Genomic DNA, 19,826 nt, shown 5'->3' with positions numbered 1-19,826 from the left:
TTAATGAGAGCCAATGAGATACAGCTGAATTTGGGTGAGACTTTGCAACCAACGGAGTGTTTTTTTTTGTCTTCTCTTTGTCCTCTTCTTTTCTTCCCAAATATAGGCATGAGAGAGACTACACCAGCCAGCTGTTTCGTATTTACCAGCACTACAGGAAAAGTACCATGCATAAGAGGATGGTGTAGAAACACGAAGGAATCCTAGTCTCTGGTGATGGTGGGGTTCTTTCACCAGCTTTGGATTATCTATACTATCTTCCTTTAGCCCACAGGAAAGCCTGAAACCATGAGGTATTGGTAATTAGAATTTTGATACTGGGAGCTATACACAAGTCAAATTCTTTCTATGCAGTACCAATTTGTTCTTTCCCTTTATCAGTTCTCCAGGGAAAGATACTGAGTAAGAAACAAACAAAAATACCCTACAAAAGAGCTAAGTTCAGGGTCTAGAGACAGTACTGTGCACAACACTGAAGGCCAGAAGGTTGTATAGAGATCGCTAAAGAATCTTCAGCACAAGGTTTGGAAAGCAAGAATATTGTGAGAACCCCGAGTGTACTTTCATGTATGGGCAAGTTTTTTATCACACTAATGTGTACTTGTTTATTTTGAAAACTTTTAAAGAATAGGAAGGAAAGCTCATGCAAAATATTCAAGTGTGCGTTCTACTGGAGTTACTGGCTGGCTTTATTCTGTGGGAACACATTCAAATTACATCAGTTGGCAGAGCATAAGTATTAAGTGAATTAAATATAAATTTCAGATTTATTACTCCATAGGGAAAATTCGAGAACTGAATGAGAGGAGAAATATGAAACCGTGTCCTTTGCTATCCCTGGGACAAGTTGGCCTGAAGTCAACTATTAATTAAATATTTATCAATATGTCTGCCTGCCCTGGGGGACTGTTATTGAAGGAGTCCATCATGTACCGGGTCATGTCAACTGTCTTAGAAGTTAAGGGCAATAAATTCCTCTGACTGAGATACATAAAATGGAAAATCACATCAGGCAATTGCTTTTCATTTCTTAAGCACTCTATATTCTTCTTTCAAGAATAAGTATTTATCACCAGTTTTCATAGGTACACATTTAATTACTAGATTCAACTTATAATTTTTTTTGTTCCTCCATTTATATTTGTTTTAAAGAAACTCATATATAGTTGATGAAGAAAACAGCAACTTACTCTAATTTGACCATGCCACACTGTATACATGTATTGAATTATCTACACCATGATGTACACAACACTATGGATAGATTATATAGCAACTAATCATTTAGAAAACATGACTAAAGTTGAAGAATAAACACAGGAACCCAGTCTGGTAACAGCGAACAATCTACGACACAAAGACAGACCTACAAATTTGCTGTGGGTTTCAGCTTGAACATGAACTGGATTTTTTTTTCAGATATATGCTTCTTGTCAATGTCCAAATTTTGATTCTGTCTTTACCAGAAATAGAGAAAATCTGATGTAAAATGTAGGCATCTTGCTGTTGAAATGGTTCCTCAGGAGAAAGACTAGTATTCCCAGAGTTCATTTACTGTTTTAGCTAGTTTTTACTGAGGCATCACCTAAGATTCCCTTAGTGGTTTAGAACCACATATAATTCAATGAAAATTAGAAACGACTCTAAGTGCTTTATGAAGGGGAACAAGCGTTCCACTAAGAGAAGCAAGAATGAAGTCTGTCAATCATCATTCAACATTACATAATATTGACAGTGTAGCATAAAATGTGTAAAAGACAAGGAATCTAGGATCTAATTTCTGCTAATTGCTCTTTCCTGACTCAATCTATATTTTTATAAAAACAATGATAGAGTTAAAAAACTATCCTCTGTTCTTTAAGCTCTATCTGTAAGCTACTTCTATATACTACACCACCCCCAGAAACAGAAGCCAGCCTTGCCCAGGAGAAGCATCTCAGAGCCCCAGATATAACATTGTTAATGAGCTGCTACTAAAGCCACACTCATGCCCATAAGGCTGGTTACTGCTGCTGGTTCTAAGGTGTGCTCCAATTTTACAGATAATAAATAAGAAAAAAACACATTTTAGAGTTGATGACATATAGTATATGTTTTGTTGTATTAGATCTCAAGTAAATCCATAAGGCGTTGATAATATGGTAAAGAAAGAACCCAATCTTCATTCAGGGAAACTCTACTTATAGGTGAGGCAGGTAGTGACTTTGGTGGTGAAGCTGCAGGAATTTTAGGACAATCCATGGTTGTGGAATATTATTTTACCAGGCAATGGCATGTTACGTCTGTTTATGTACCGGAATCTTACTTTAACCGTATAAAGGTGTGTTACATTTGTGGATGCTGCATTTATTTAATCAAGTAAAGATGTGTAAAGATGTAAAGATTGAGTCGTGACAAAGTCGCTGATACTCTAACTTATCTTCTGGGCTTCCTATTTTCAGTTTCCTTCCAAAATTGTGTAGGGTTGGATCTCCAACACGAGTTTCTAACCAGATAACACGCATGCGTCCCTGAGTGAACCCGACACCACATACGGGCTAGAATGAGGGAAGACTGCAGTGAACACCCCAGGGCCACACCTATCAGACTGAAGAGGTTGACGAGACACAAGCGCTTATGCAGACGAAGATCAAAGGCATCATACAAGGCTTACAAAGGAACAGTTTTCCAAGAGGCACCGTGGACTTCTACAGCTGTTAGTGTAGGGCACAAGGTTTGGGTTTAGATTATGGAATGCAGGGAGGCAAGGTTAGGACCTTTCTCTGAAGGGACGGTGCGCTGTCCACTCTGTTTTTCCCCTTTGAGAAGTCGTGTGGAGAAAGTTGAAATATCTGCTTTCTTCACTGTCCACTATTTGGAGAAAAAAAAAATAGACATTTCACAGAGACCTGGGAACTGCCAGTAACTGGTGGCCTCAAGGAAAATATTTCAGATGTGGTCAGAACAATTATTTTAGTGAGGATGCGTGGGCTTTACTGCTTGACGGAAAATGGCCTTCCTTTGCCTTCACACATCAACAGTGGCTTGAGACTGGAAATCAGTATTCTGAGTCCTTTCTCTCAGAGTCCTACATCTCCAGACATTTTGAATGCCCACTAAAGAGCCTCAGGCTGGTTGGAGCCTCTTGGAGGTAATGATATTTGTAATTAGGAAGCCAATGCTGTTTTGTGTTTTTCTGGGGCATTCAAAAATGTCACTAAGATTATTTCCAGACATCTATCTGTTTTTAATACTCTTTTCTGGCATTCACTAACTGATTTTGAACTAGATTCGAAGGTTTTGGTTATGCATATTTGTTTTTGAGATCTCATCTTGGGGGGATGTCTCTGATCTTCTGCTGCCACCGCTCCTCGGCCCCATCCACTCTCTGACGTCCTCACATGAGAGGGACCCTTGTAGCGTCTGCTCTTCTGTCCATTTACGCGTTGTCAGAATTCTGCTATCTCTGAAATTATCCTCTACTACTTTCTCAGGTTATATTTTTCAGTTTATTAATCTGGCTGTTGAGTATGCTTTATTGTACAGATATTTTTGATCCCCCCTCCTCACTCTAAGGATTCTCGTTACTCTTTGATGTCTCCTCAATTCTTTGGGATCCTAGTCTTATTTTATTTGATGCAATTGCCTTTGAGGCTCAACTCTTTAATTTTTCATGCTTCCCTGTCAGCCATTTTTGTTCAACCTGCTGGCCATACCTTGACTTTTGGCAGGCTACATGATGATAAAGATCTGACTGGAATAATTTCCCATTTCCTATTTATTACTGGGTTCGGTTTTAGTAGCTAATAAACACAGACAACAGATGTCTGTAGAACTTTCAAATGCTCTTGGAATGCAAGTCAGTGAGCGCCCCATATGGTTATAGATGCACAGAGGTTCTCAGGAGACAGCACCCTTTACCCAGTGATCTGGGTGAAACTGTGGCATCTTGGAGAAGTCAAGTCCTCAGCAAAGGACATTGATGATAGACAGAGTAAGGCTTCCAGTTTCGGACATGAATAAATCAGTCCACCAAGATGTCCAAATAAGTCTGAACTTCAGAAAAATCAATTATTAAATTTTACATATACTTATATCCCAAATCTAGCATTGGGGGCCGGGCAGTTGGAGGGAGTCCTCAAGTCCTTGACTTGCTTTTACCTTTCCTTGGGAAGCCTCCACCTTTCTGCCTTGTGAAGCTTTTGGAGGCTGGGGCTATGCAGTTGTAAGAACTAGGAACTCAGGTAACAGAAGGTCAAATGGGGGGATCTGAGACACTGTTCTTTCTTTGCCGTGGAAGCCATGACCCCCACTGCTGTTCCCACTCTTTCTTACTGGCTTGACTTGGCTCCTTGGAATCTCACCATAACCCGTTCTCCACTTCCTAGAGCTGGAGACATTTGTGTTGAGATGCTCCCACTGCAAAATTCTGGTGTGACGCAAGCCCTGTCTTGTGGGGGGAATCCAGCCTTCACTCTGACTATCCCAAGTCTTGGCATCTTTCCTAATGTTCTTCTTACCCCATCTTGACTATGGAAGTTTGAGTAACCTGTCCATTTACCGCTAGACCTGCAGTTTCCAACCCGTGGTCCATGGCCCTTAGGGGGTTGAATGATCCTTTCACAGGAGGCACCCATCAGACATCCTGCACATCAGATGTTTACATTACAATTCATAATGGCTGTGAAATTACATTTATGAAGTAGCTATGAAAATAATATTATGGTAGGGGTCACCACAACACGAGGAATTGTATTAAGAACTGTGGCATTAGGCTGGTTGGGAACCACTGCTCTAGACAGACATTTTCTTTGCCTGTTCATTAAAAGACCATGAATGGTGTAGTTGGCAATGATGGGGTCAGGCAAATTTAGCGGTTCTCAGCCTTCCTCAGTTTCCCCTTTCTCAGGAGCAGGAGCAAATAACTGGCCCATTAGACTCCAAACTGCGAAAGTTGGACAGGACAACCAGGAAACGACATGGACTGGCCAGACTGCATACCTCTACAGAAGCTCTCTGTCCCGGACCACAAACCGTTGGGTTGACACAAATGTATGCTGCTTCCCACGAGGTCAAAGCCAGGACGACATCGGACCCCACAGGCTGCATTGAAGTGGTTTTTGCAAGTGTTTTGTATAAAAAAACCATTTTCAGGAGGCTTCAGGGCAGGGCAGTGGACAACTAACAGAGAAACAGCAAAAAGCAAAGTCGGATTTTGTCTACGTAACTGAATTGCTTCAGTTTACTTAGCAAAGCATGCCATCTGTCCAATGTTCTGCCTGTCTGTCTCCATATATACATCTTTATTTCTAGATACTAATTTCCCACAGTCTTCCCGTTTGGCCCATCCAATTTTTAAGTATGTTTGGAACAAGAACCCCTACATAGTAAGTATTACTACCAGTTAAAATGTAACATAGGCCGGACACTGCCCTTTAAGCTTCAAAGGGTTTTATTTTTATACTGGTACAGATGAATGTAAGATTTCATAGACTTTCTCTCCAGCTCTGGTGCTGGACCCCAGGACTTCATGTGTGCTAGGCACATGCTCTACCACCAAGCTATATTCCCCAGTCCCTAGTTCTTGACTTTCATAGATCATTAGATATTTTCCCTATTAATAAAGGCAGAATAAAATACTGAAGAGATAAAGAGCCAGGTGTGGTGGCACACACCTTTAATCCCAGCACCCAGGAAAACGTCACAGCTTCTGCCGTGCACTATATACTATGTAAATATTTCTACTTTTGACACGATGGAAAAATATTTATGAAAAAAAACTTTTTAAAAATGAATTTGAGCACGACCAGGGCCAAGACAAGCTGATTTGCCATTCAAATTCATTGCTGATGTTGTAGCATTGCTTACTTCTAGGTACTAATTCATGGTTTTTGCAGTCACACTGCTCCTAGGAGCTAAGATCTTTTCTCTGAGCAGGAAGCCTGTGTGTTTAGTGCTAATAAATGCTATGTAATAGGAGCAAATGACACCCCTGTCCCTGCAGTGTGACCAAAGATGGGGATGTTAAAGACCACCCTAAATGTATTGAGTGATGCCACCACTCTGTATCACGGAGCTCAAGGTCAGCTTTCTATTTCCTGTTTGCTCACAGTAGGTGTCTTACCATGACAGGTCTGACCGGATGTCTGGTACCCCTCTCGGCACACACAGTCTTCAGGAGATGTGCTTCCGGGTCGAGAGGTGTGGTTTTCATCAGGACACGGGATGCATGTGCTGATTCCTCCTGGAGAAGCTTCAGGTTTATACGTCCCTGATGGGCAAGCTGTGGGCAGAAAAGTGGCCATAGAAGTCTGTTTACTATGTCCATAGAAACTTAGAAAATGTTGAATATAATGGGGGTACAGATAATCATTCTACATAGAAATAATTATTATATATTTCAAGAAGGAAAGAAGCTTTTAAAAAAAGATTTTTTATTTGTGTCTTTTGCCTGCAGGTTTGTATGTGTACCATATGTATGCAGTACCAACAGAGGCCAGAAGAGGGCATCAGATCCCCTGGAACTGGAGTTATAGATAGAAGTTGCTTGTTGTGTGGGTGCTGGGAATTGAACCCAGCTCCTTTGGAAGAGCAGCTAGTGCTCTTAACCACTGAGCCATTTGTTGCTAAAGGCTGACATATTTCATTTGTTATGTGTAAGGTATGAAACCTCTCTAGCCAACACTAGTTTCTGTTATATGACATTATGACATGTCTGGGTTGATTTTTGGGAAAACTCCGCAGAGCAGTGTATGTTAAGGGACTCAACGGAATCAATGACACTCCACAGATTAAGCAAATCCTAGCAAATAGGAAATACATATTTCATCTCCCCATTCTGTGCAGTCACCCCACCTCTATCCTAGGATCCCTGGGTCCCCTCAGTGCAGATCTGCAAAATCACCCCCATCAGTTCCGTTGAGTGCCCTTGACAAGGGATGAGGAGAAACCTAAGGGCCAGAGGGAAAACTTAACTGATGGGAAACGGTTTTGTGAAGAAGAAGGAATGAAAAAAATCCTGCTTCTGCCAGGCTCGCAGGGAGCAAAGACTAAAGGCAGAATCTAACTGACCCTAACTGACCTTGCCTCGATTGCCCCTCTACACTGACAGTTGTGGCTTTGAATTCGTAGCCTCGGCCCTTTGGGGCTGCCCATCTGTAAAACAGCTCAAAAAAGAAGACATTTGCTAGCGAAAGGGACTTGGCGGTGTTCAGCTAAGTAATCAAACGAAGCACAGCCATGAGGTGGGTCTGGGTATTGAGAAAAGCCACAACCAAGGAGCATGATGCCAAAAGCATGAAGCAATCGCATCAAAAGTAAGATTCATAGTAAAAGGCAGCTATTAGGAAAATAACCGTGGTTCTATAATTCTTCATTACATTAAAAAAAAAAAAGACTATCAAACTCCCATGGCACATGCTAGAAAATTCTAGCTCTGAATCCATTTAAAACTTTAAAAATGAGGGAGACATTTAAAATACTAATAAGTCTCTAGGCCTATGAAAAACAGTTTGACATAAGGGAAGGAACTATTACCTCAAAGCATTTTGTTAGTGAACAGTGAAGTGCTGTTGAATTATACATTATAACAGACATACCTTCACCTGAACACTGAGCATCAGGAACCTCAGATTAGTGCAAGGCAGCACTAACCTTCCTTTAAAGAGAAGCCGGCGTTTGCAGGGGAAAGTGACTGTGATAAAGGCAGTCCTACGTAAGAGCAAGAAAAAAATGACTGCAAAATGACCCTTGCTACTGGGTATAAATGACAGGGAGCAATAGAATTGCAGGACAGCAGAGCCAAGCAGTCACAGCCGTAGTCACTATCATGTTATCAAGGCCGAGACTGTAAGATTCACAGCGATAGCCAAGTGAAATCAACAAAAGCCACAGCCTGCAGGAAGGAAACACATCACAATTTACGAGGAAAATCAATAGGATAGCGATGAGCATCAAGCAGATCTTTCATGTCTCCGGTGCAAATACAAAAAAAAAAAAAAAAAAAAAAATCAGCACTATGTATCCAAACAGTCAGAACGCTGGGCAAGAACAAGGAAGACACTTGCTTGTCCGTCTGGCTTGTTGAATCAGTGAGCTCCAAGTTCAAAGAGACCCTGTCTCACAACAGAAACCAACCTCTGGCCTCCGTTGCTACTACATAGACACATCACATACACACGACTATGTACGCACACGTTGTCTCTTCTCTCTCACTATCTCTCTCTGTCTCCCTCCTTCAAATAAAGGAGTCAAACATTCAGTATTTTTTTTAAATATTTTTTTTCAAAATGTATTTTATTATTTTTATATGTAGGTGTTTTGCCTGCGTGCATGCCTGGTGCTCCGAGACCTGGCATGTGTATGTGTGTGTGTGTGTGTGTGTATTCTCATCAACCATGTGTGTGTGTGTGAGGGGGGGTCTTCTCGTTCATCAACCATGCGTGAGTGTGTGTGTGGGGATATTCTCATCTCATATGGATGTTGTAATAAACAGATATTCCAACACTTGGTAAATACCCCCCCTCCTTTCCTCCCCTTTCTCATCCTCCACTTAGCTTGTCTTTGTGTGTTCCCTTTCTGCTAAGCGGACTCCAGCATCCCCCGAGACTCTCACTTGTTCTTCAAAGTTTCCCCAACTCTGTGGACAGTTAACACCCTTTCTCTTCTGAGTACCACAGCACATCCCTACCCCCTGTGCTCCGGTGCCAGGGTGTGTGATAGCTTAGTTGTCTCTTTCTCCAAGTAGGCAACACACTCCGGGAAGTTCCCAGATTTTTCCAATTCAAGGGACTCCACAGCTGTCTATCCCACTGCCTTGGTCAGCAGCCATGAAATCAGAGGAGGGCAAGAGAAAACAGTGGCTCCCAGAGGGTAGAGGCTGGGCCTAGACAGAGGCCATACTAATATCATGAAGAGCAACGATGGGATAAAATGAAGATGTTAGATTTGGAAGCGAGACTATTGACTCACAGTCTTGGCTCTTCCACTCACAAGCTACAGGGTGCTGGAATAGGATTTTCCTCTTTTCTATTTCTGTAACCTTAGGAAGTTACAGCTAATACTGTCTAAGTTCTTTCCAAAGGTAAAATGTGAAGGTTCCATAAAAAGAATATGGAAAAGCCATCTGAAGAAGTCTTCGCAGAGTGTAGCCATTTCTGGATGCAGATTTGATATTTTATATCAAAAAGCAATATAACTAGAGAAGAAACTAGCCCTGCATGAGTGTTTGCCAAGCCCCCTTGAATACAAGGGTTTACAATATTGGAGCATAGTGCTTGGGCTAAAAATATCTAAAAGCACATTTGGAAACACGTTGTGAAATTCACAGTGGTGATGGGAAGCAGGCTCCAGGAGAACTATTTGGAGGCATTACACAATACTTGGGGGCAATGGGTAATCAACTTCTTGGACTTTCAAGGGAGAAACACATCCTCATCCCAAACTAAGCAAAGGCTGAAAAGATGAAATAAATCTGCGGTTTGAACAAGCTTCTCAGGGCTTGCTAGAGGTGCATGGTTTCGCTTTGTTTTGTTTTCTGTTTTAAACAAGGCATTCCTGGAAGTAAACCAAATAGTATTTCTTAACTCCTCTCCTTGTTGTTGTTAAAAGTAAGCACTTTCTCTTTTCAGAAACATGTTGGTGTTAGTAGCTACTATTACTGGAAGTGTGAGTCTTGAGGTTGTCATGGTCAAACACCAGCTCTTTCCTCAGCTGGGGTGAAAACGTTTGACCGAAGCAGAGTCAAACATCAACTATTTTAGAATCTGACCGAAGCAGAGTCAAACATCAACTATTTTAGAATCTGTAAAAAGAGAGGCCTCTATGCTCTCTAGTCTGCTGGGCCCATTAACTATCAACATACACTATCCAGGGTGTGTTATGTGTCTGTGTAACACACAACATACAGGGACTGACGCTCTATCTAATTCCTCTTTACACATGTTCTAAGATTAACTTTTAAAACCACAATGGATATTGGAAGCCTCCACCCTTGCATCTCTAAAGGCTAGTGGTAATTTTCAGGAGCACAGTATCTGAGAGATTGCATGAGATGTGTCTGGGGGTGCAGGATGCCAGGATGCCCATTCTGGTAGAGCAGAGCAGCAGCCCGTGGAGCCGTGCCACGCAGAAGCCTTCACTTCTGTTCTACCTATGTAGGTCGGCATTAAAACATCACACTTTTTCCAACCTTATGCATTTGGTCTGAACGTAGAATCTTCCTGCAGGGAGTTGTGCTCCGATTTTGAGCACGAGACTTTGTGACTGTAGGAAAGAACCTCCTTCTCCAGTGTCGAGCCGATGCGTTCACAAGAACAAGAACAACTACACAGAGGGACTATTTCCATCCGTCATGATTTTGTCAGTGAATGAAGCGACCCTGAAGCCTCACACGTCAGTGCTTGCGATGAATGCGTGTATCCTGCCACCCCCCCCCGGGGGGCTGATTAGCTCATTTGGCTAGAGGATAGACTATTTAAGCGAAATTGTGGATTTGAACCCTGTGGGATGCCTTACCAGCAAATGGTGCCTTAACTGCAGGCTGCCCTGCTTGTGATAGGAAACACAGGTTCAGTCTTACCAGGAGGGTGATGGATTACCAGAACTGTCAACAAAACGAAGCCCCGAGCCCTCACAGGATGCCTTGGTAAATTAAAAATTACACAGACAGAAAGACAGTCAGGCAGGTAGGCAGACAGACAGCAACACACACACACACACACACACACACACACACACACACACACACCTTTCCAACTTAAAAATTTTTTTTAACTCAAGAAGCATTCAAGTTAAACTATTATATAGCCCCATTATGAGGTTCCAGATAAATGGCTTCTTGTACTCCTTTTTTACTTGGTATTAACAGACTTTTGTTGTTACTTGATTTATCATCATCATCATCATCATCATCATCATCATCATCATCATCATCATTTTATATACCCCTGGCTGGCCTGCAACTAAGTACATATCTCAGGCTAGACTCAAACTCAGAAATCCATCTGCCTTTCCCTCCCAAATGTTGGGATTAGAGGATGCACCACCACATCTGGCAATAGTTTTGTTAAGTGTGTGTGTCTGTGTGTCTGTGTGTATGCGCAAGCTCACGTATGAGCCCGAGACAACTTAGGGCATCATCCCGAGTAATCCCATCAACTTCGTTTGGAGAGTGATTCCATCACTCTCCACTGGCATGGAGCTCACAGCTGAAGCTAGACCATCTGTCCAGTGAGCCCCAGGGATCCTTCTGTGTCTTTCCCCCCCAGCGCTGGGGTTTTAAGTATGTACCAACATGCCTGGCATTTCTCATGGGTTCTGGGGATGGAATTCATGACTTAATGTTTGCAAGACAAGCACCTTACCAACTGAGCTCTTTCCCTAGGTATCAGAGTTATCAATAGTCCCCAATAGTTCATTGTTGGGACTTTGAAATAGGAGGCAGAGGCAGAAGAACGTGTGGATGAACCTGGGCCAGGGCTGGCCAACAAAGCATCCCTGTCGTAAGTGAGGTGCAAGAGGAGGGAAAATTCCAAAGATTACTCACAGATTTCTTCATGTGCCCTGGGACACGTAACTGTCCACACTCACACCCGTGAACTTGTGCATGGGTGAACATAGTGCCCATGCATTCGTGCACACAGATGTGTGTGGTTCTTAAATCTTGGTCATGATACCTAGTCTGACTTGTTTCTGGTAACTCCAGCCTCATTTCATAGCAAGCTATCTTAAGGCGAGTCCAGTGCCACAATCTTATCTGCCAGAGCACCTAAAATAATCAACAAACAGTCGAAGAAGTCCATGAACAGATTTAAATGACTTTCTTCTGTGGTTTCTATAAAACCTCTTCTGGAATGATTGGACCTGCCTGTGTGGTCTGGGCTGCCATTATTGAAGTAAGTCACTGTGCATTTTTTTCCCCTTTAGACTTCCATTTTAAAACATCTGACATGTCTTCTAACTGACATTTGTGTAAATTAAATTGCAAGTACTTTACTTTGGCAACCACGATTCTTTCAACACGCGAGATTTCTCTCTCTCGTTATCTTTCTCCCCTGTCACTCATTAAGAGAGGGTGTGGAAGGAAGGAGAATTCCCAAAATTCTGATGGCTTTGACGTTTCTGATCCTACATTATGTAACTAATTAGAAAGCCATTTCCCAAGCCCCCCCAAATCACTCCTGTATGGGTGAGCAAAGCTGTAAACTTAAATTCGGAGTCCCTAAAATGGGATGAAAAGGAAAGGTTATGGGGGACAGAGTAAAGAATTCCATCCTATGCAGAACGTCATCATACACAAACTAATGGGGGGGGGGAGACACTGCAGTAGATGACAACCTGCCGGAAACTCTTAAAGGCATTGGGGCCAGCAAGAGCATAGCCAGCTCCAAGTATCAGCAGATGGGACCACACGAAAATAACGTTTCTGCACAGACAAAATCAAGCAGAACACCCAGCAGCCCAGAAGAGCACCCAGACAACTTTAGGAATAGAGAAACCTTACCAGCCACACCTCAGAGCGCTAACACCCAGAACCTACAAAGATGTGCAGGAATTCAACACTGAGGGAAGCAAACTACCTCATGGCTAAGGAAATAAACAGAAAAATGTCGAGGGAAGAAGCAGGAATGGTCAATGACTATTCTTGAGAATGCTCAACATCCCTAGTCAGGAGGGAAATGCAGACAAAAACTACTTAGAGATGCCATCTTCCCCTTCTCTGAATGGCCTCCATCAAGAAACCTGACTGTAAATGTTAGAGAGAATGTGGGGAGAGAGGGATGCTTATTCACTGCTGGGGGCAGAGCAATTTAATACACCATTAGGGGAAACGAGTTCAGAAGTTCCATATGACATAACCACTCCACATATACCCAAGGAACTCCGCATCCTGATAAAGAGATATCAGCACATATGTGATCATTACTGCTGCAATCACTATAGCAAGGAGTGGAAGCAACCTAGATGTCCACCAGCAAATGAATGGATGGTGGCAGAATGGCATTTGTGCAAAACAGGATAGTATTCATCTGTACAGAAAGGTGAAATTTGTAGGAAAATGGTTAGTTTTGGAAAGCCTATTGAGTAAGGTGGGAGAAAAACATCGCATATTTTATCTCATACACACATCATAGCTGTAATGGATGTGTAAACAGCTGTAAATGAGGATATGATGTTTAGAGAGGAACCCTAAGGAGGGTAACACAATGTGATGAAGAAGGAACAAAACCTGGGCGGACACAAAAGGCAGGAAAGAGTCTGTCCATCTGTTTTACTTTCTGAACTTAACCTTGATCATAGTTTCTCTTTTGTAGACTGTAATGTCTAAGACCTGAAATGATGCCCAACAGCTCCAGAGTGGCCATCCTAATGGCATACAAGTTCTCTGAGACGTATAGAGCTCGGGACTGGGCACGTGTCTGAGTGGTTTCCTGAAGTCAGCTGTGTGATGCTTGTGTGTTAATTCGAGAAAAGTGATCTTGTTTTTTTTTAAAAAAATATTTAAAAATTAAAATAAATTAAGAGATGACAACGAAGGAGGACATGGCCCAGAACTCAAAAGCTGGAGCGTGCTCAGGTGACTTTTGTGAGTTCGCATGCCAGCAAGATGTTAAAGGTGAAGTTAGATCATACCCAGACAGAAGACATAACCCCTGCATTCCCCAAACAGAAAGACAAACAAAACAGCCAAAAAAAGTGCTCTTTCTAGTCAAAAGACCCAAGCAAACTTTGTGTTCATAAATTTGGAGTTTCAACAAAACAAAAGTGTCAAATTTTTACCAAGTGATGTACAGATACAGGGCAGTGCCTGTGAAAATTAGAGCAGCCTTCTTTGTGCATGAAGATAAGATTGTTTAAAGTTTATATGGAAAGATGAAGAAGCTAGAATAGCTGTAATGATTTTGATAGAGAATGAACACAGCCAATGTCAAGACTTAGTATACTATAGGGGTTGACACTGTGTCTGATGGAACAGAGCGCATCTCAGAAACAGACAGCAACACATCCAACAAGCGCAAAATGAGTTCAATGAGGGAAGCATCACCTTTCCAGGAAACTGTGGAGAAACTGGTCCACACAGGTAAAACCACCGACCAGACGTACGTCTCACACCTTAAGAATAAAATGTGACATGGATGTCCATATCAATGCAAGGCTAATATGCGTTTAGAAGGGAACATAAGATAAGATGCTTGGAAGACAGGAAGGCAAAAGAATAAAACGCAGTTGGCAGTGATGATGGAATGGACTCCTCCAAGTTCAACAGTATCCCACACTTAAAACAATGACCCAAGAACCACATCTCTCACCCAAAACAAAACATTTAAGACAGATCAGGCATATTCATGTAAGACGCGAGACTCTGAAACTGCCAGAGGAACACACAGAGAACACTCTTAAAGAAACAAACATAAGAAGGACTTCCTAGAAGGGACCCCAGAAGCAGCAAATCTCACAGAACTGACAAACGCATAGAATTCAAAGCATCTTCACGGCAAAGGAAAAATCAATAGAATGAAGCCAACAGAATTGGGAAGAAATCACTGACAAATGTGCAAAGGACAGGGACTTAACCTCAAAGATCTATAAGGAACCCCCAAGATTAAACACCCAAAATATCACCCAATCGATAAATGGGCTAATTAGCTGAATAAAAAGAGGAAATACAAATGGACCATAAATAATTGGAAAATTGTCCAATATCCTTAGCAACCAAGAAGCTGCTAATTAAACCCATAGAGCATCCACAGAAGAGCTGTCATCAAGACAACCCCCACAAACGCTGACAAGGAGTGGGGAAGAGAAGCTCTTATGCACTGTGGGCATTTGATCGGTAGGGAGGGTCCTCAAAGACCTAAAAACAGAACTGCCGCATGACCTAGCTGTGCCATGGGGGATGCAGACTACAGAGACACTGAGGGTCCGTGCTGATCACTGCTCTCTTCCCAACAGCCAAGTATGGAGTCAGATAAACAGATAAAGAAAATTTGAGAAATATTTGAGAAATATACATAATGGAGTCCTAGTTAGTTATAAAGAAGATGGAAATTATGATCGTCACAGGAAAATTAAGGAAACTGGAGATAATTGTGTTAACTGAAATAAAACAGACCCTGTAGACTAGATTTAAATTCTCTCTCTCTCTCTCTCTCTCTCTCTCTCTCTCTCTCTCTCTCTCTCCATTTATAGATCATTCTTGAAATGACATTATGTAATTAGACAACAGATTGGTGGTTTCCAGAGGTGTGTGTGTTGGGAGAAGTGTGTATGCTAGGAGTTGGAGGAAGTTGTTAGGGCTGTATCAGGCAAACCGAGTGATCCTTGTGGCAGCAAAAATGGTGGCATCAATCTCACATCTGTGGTGGATTGAATGAACATGGGCCCCACAGGCTCATTTACTTGAATACTTGGTCACCAGTTGATGGAACTGTTTGGGAAGGCTAGGCAAGAGTAGCCTTGTTGGTGGAGCTGTGTCACTGGGGGCTCTAAGATCACAAAAGACTTCACCATTACTATTTAGCTCTCTCTGCTTTATTGACATCTCCAGACATGGACTAGCATCTAAAGAAAGGCACTGGGACAGTAAAAAGAGCAGATTGCAGACTAATACACTACCATCCGTCCAAGATAGCTCCTCAAGAAGGGTACACAAAGCCCTTTCAGATTCTTCTTAGGAAGTGCATAGATTTCTTACTACTACTCATGGAAACTTTCTGTTTTTAAGCTTAAATGTTCATTCCTAAGACAATTATTGATTTCAAAGTATTTCTCTGACTTCCTTACAAACCTATGCTGCTGATGTTACTGGTTTCCCGTTGATTCCTCTGGATTTTCCAAGGGAGAAACAGCATAACATGCAAATGATAAGACAATTCTTTTCATATTAAGTATAAAATAATAAAATATATTATTTTGTGACATTTTCATAAAATAATAAAACTTGCTACTTTGTGACATTTTCTCCTTTTGCCATAAATATCCACATGTAGCATGCATTTTTCTCGAAAATTGTTCTATGTTTATCTTCATATAGCATCCCCTGTATTTTTTTTTTGGCAAGATCTGTAAATCTCATCCTAACAAAAGACTCCCATCTGTTAGCCTCATGCTACATACGGTAATCATGGTTTGCTTTGTGCATTTGCTAGATGTTATACTGTGCAAATGGTAAATGGTAAACACGTGCAAAATACCCTGGAATGTTAATGCCTTGTGCTGACCTCTGTATGAATCTAAACTTCATCACAGGCCTTTAATGCAGGCAAACAAGTGGTACGCGGGTGCGTGTATGTGCATGTGTACATATACAGAGAGAGAGAGAGAGAGAGAGAGAGAGAGAGAGAGAGAGAGAGAGAGAGACAGAGAGAGACAGAGAGAGAGAGAGAGAGAGAGAATATCTTTGGAACAAATTTGGAAGCAATCTCACTAACTAAATAACATGAAAGAGATAAGTGTGTGATTAGCCACTTCCTATTGTTGAACTCAGCCTTCCAGATGGTTCCCTTTGAGTCTCAGCCAGAGCTGTTCAGGGTCAGTAGATTTGTTCACCTCCAGTTCTCTATAAGAGGAATGGAAAATTCCCAGGAAATTGAGAACCCAGCAGAGTTCCCATATGCTGTGCTCTAGTGTCTAAACATGCAACGCATTTTATTTATTTACTCACTCATTCATTCACTAAAAATTTAATGACCATTCCAAGTTCACGTGCCATGAAACATGGGCTATAAAATAATAATAATAAAAAATATAATTATACCCTGAAGCAATTCACAAAGTGTAAAAGAAGGCATACCCTAAATAGTAAGAAAACAGGGAGAAAACTGAAGGGCAGCCCGGCATCTCCATCTGTGTCAGACCGATATGCTTTGGGAGGGAGAGCTGAGAGCCGATACTGTGTCGGAGAAGGATTTTCTGTGAGCACTGGAGAACTGGTGAGTGCTGAACACAGAAGCCATGGAAGATTCCGGGCAAAGGAACTGAAGAGACACAAGCAGGGCCCTCACAACTACAAGCAGCTTGAGGAAGCTGCGGTGTGAGTTTCTACAAAGAGACTCAAGCAAGAATTCAACCTTTCCATCGCCACCTGCCTCTGGTAGTTCTTCTTAAACTCTTTACAAAGAGAAATAGCAGTGTTTGTAAATCTCATGTTAGTGCACAGGTTTAATTTGCTAATATTGGCAGCGGCTGGCCAGATAGCCCCACTTCGTTCCCAGCCCTTGCGAAGGCAAACGCAGGTTATCTTACTCCAGTTTTAATTACTCATATTAACCATCAGTTCACACACACATTCCATTTCTCACAACAAATCTCTCTCCCTTGCCCTGTTGTGTGTGTGTGTGTGTGTGTGTGTGTGTGTGTGTGTGTGTGCTCTCAATAAAACTATTGCACCTTGTCAATTTGCTATTTGATGAATCCTGGCACCGGGAAAAGACACAGATGTGTTCATCTGTGTTTTTGATGGTGCTCACGACAGTGTAACCTAGTTTCTTTCCCTCTTGCTGGGCTAATTGCCCTGACAAAAGTAAATTAAGGTAGGAAGGGTCCATTGTGGCTCACCAGTCTAGATGTCAGTCCACCATAATGGGGAAGCTTCAGCCGCAGGAACTTGAGGTCACTGATCACACTGCAGCCACAGCCAAGAAGCATGGAGCAACAGATGAATGTCACTCAGCTCCCTTCCCCACCATGGTGTTCAGGATCCCAGTGAGGGAACGGCACTACCCACTCGGCATGTCCGAAGGCCTGGCCCCTGCACAATTCTAGATTCTGTAAAGTTGACAATTAATGCTGCCAATCACAGTGTGCTTAATGGATATTCAAGAGGAGTTCAAGCCAACATCCAGAGAAAAATTCCAAATTACATCTATTATAGATCTCTCAGAAGAATGGACCTGGAGCCAAAGGACTATGTCAGGCCTGGGATGAGGGGATCTTACATTCCACAAAGCCCCCGAGACTATTTTCACTTTCAAAAATGGATGGTCTGTAGGACCCCATTTTCCTCCTCTCTGACTTGAATTATAAAACTGTGTTTTCAAACAAGAGCAGAGACAATGGAGGCAACCTGTGTCCTGGACTCCTTGGTTCCCGGGGAAGGACAAACATGTGTCCGTTACATTTACAAATTTCTAGCCCTTGTCTGAAGACTTTCTACAAATTGTAAGATGGCCTCAGGCATCAGGGGAGAGCATCCCAGTTTCCACTTGAACCCCCATCTAAGACCTTTCACTTTGTCTTGTTTTTCAAAAGAAATGCAGGCTTGCTGGGGGGGAGGGGGAGGGCATTAATAAGAGGCCGGAAAATGGAGCTAGTCTCAACCAGTAATTTTCACAGGCACGGCCCAGAAATCCCAAATTATTAGTTATTGAATTCTGTAGCACGGCGTGGCAGAGCTGCAGCCCAGATCCCTTTGACTCAGACTGAACTTTGTTCAGGTAGGACTGCCCTTGCTTGCACGACCAAGTCAGCAACAACTGAAAATTAAGTGAGCATCTAGTGGCTCACACTAACCTGCCAGAGCAGCACACTAGCCAATCCGGACTATCCTTCTCATGGCATGGTCTAGCTTGCTTTGATTTGATGATACAACGCTGACCAACATCAACGTGGGTGAATGAAAGGGTTTATTTCAGCTTATAGGTAACAGGCCATCACATTCAGAAGTCAGAGCTCAAGACTCGACCTGAAGTCGAGGACTGGAGAGAGACTACCAAGGAGGGAGGAATACAGCTTACTGGCTGGCTTCGAAACTCACAGTTAGCTACCTTTCTTTGTTCCGTCCACACCCACCTGCCTAGGGATGGTACCGCCCACAGTGGGCTGGGCCCTCCTATATCAATTAAGAAAAGACCCCCATAGACGTGCCTACAGGTCAGTTAGATGGAAGCAACTCCTGACCCGTGGTTCCCTCTCCCCAGATACAGCAAGTTGAAAACTAAAGCTACCTATGAAAGTGCTCGCAAGAAACTCGCCCTAAGCATCAAGGCGCTTCTCTCAAATGGAGACTTCTCTGGTCCATTCCTTCATACTACAGACAGCACTCTGCTGCCTGGTTCACTACTCTATCAAAGGACATTCCATAAGTCACCTTTACAAAACTGAGCTAAAGGGTGAATCCACTCACGGTTCGCCAGTCCCTTCCTTCCCTGTTACCATAGTGGATGACCACATGCAAACCCTCTAAAAATCATCAACCAAGGCCCCTGGAAGGTGCCTCCTCCCCATCAGGAACTACGTGGCACAGCAGAACTCCAGGATTTACCAGAGAGCACTGACAGAAACAGGCAGCCTGGTGGTACTTCTAGTAAAACCCATTGGTGCCTTCTCAGAAACTGAGAACGCAGTGCCAATAATGACACAGGACTAGCTGCTTTTGCAAGTCAAATGGTTTCCATTTTTCTAATTCCAATGAAGTTGAAAAGGGACCCAGAGGAATTACCAGCTGATAAACCATTAATAGCATCTTTTTAAAAAATGACAGATAACTGATGTCACCTTTGGCATGTAAGTTGGAAGGAACTCCACAAATTCAGACCCAGCAACATAACACAGCTTGTGACAGGCCTGGCAGGAATGAAGGTATTCCATGGTGACACTTGTGTCTCAATCAGATTATCGGACTATTAAAACAATAGGCACCGGAGAAATGGGAATTCAGCCAGGAATCTCACCTGGGAGAAAGGGAAGATGCCAGCCAGAGGGGAAACTTGTTTTCTCCCGAAAGAGATTTTACATAATTTTAACAACTTGCTAGATTGCCGTGTGGGATAAGACTGAAGCCCTGGTAATGATGACTCTACGGTGGGCTGGACCACATGCTGGCTGTGACTGCTTGGATGAGCACAGCC

General features: G+C 42.5%; 1 protein-coding gene across 1 annotated transcript in view; it reads right to left on the bottom strand.

Annotated features, from left to right (window-relative positions):
- The window catches only part of Svep1 (sushi, von Willebrand factor type A, EGF and pentraxin domain containing 1), a 148,890-nt gene that overhangs the window by 88,185 nt on the left and 40,879 nt on the right, over window positions 1-19,826 (bottom strand). The window contains 2 exon segments of the mRNA XM_050163983.1: window positions 4,981-5,160; window positions 6,104-6,262. Coding sequence (XP_050019940.1) covers window positions 4,981-5,160; window positions 6,104-6,262 — 339 coding nt within the window.

This window comes from Alexandromys fortis, unplaced genomic scaffold (assembly GCF_014885135.2).
Source record: "Alexandromys fortis isolate MF-2015 unplaced genomic scaffold, M_Fortis_MF-2015_v1.1 scaffold_18, whole genome shotgun sequence".
Taxonomy (NCBI): Eukaryota; Metazoa; Chordata; class Mammalia; order Rodentia; family Cricetidae; genus Alexandromys; species Alexandromys fortis.
The sequence above is the reverse complement of the archived record's forward strand: the minus strand, read 5'-3'. Positions and strand labels throughout refer to the sequence as shown.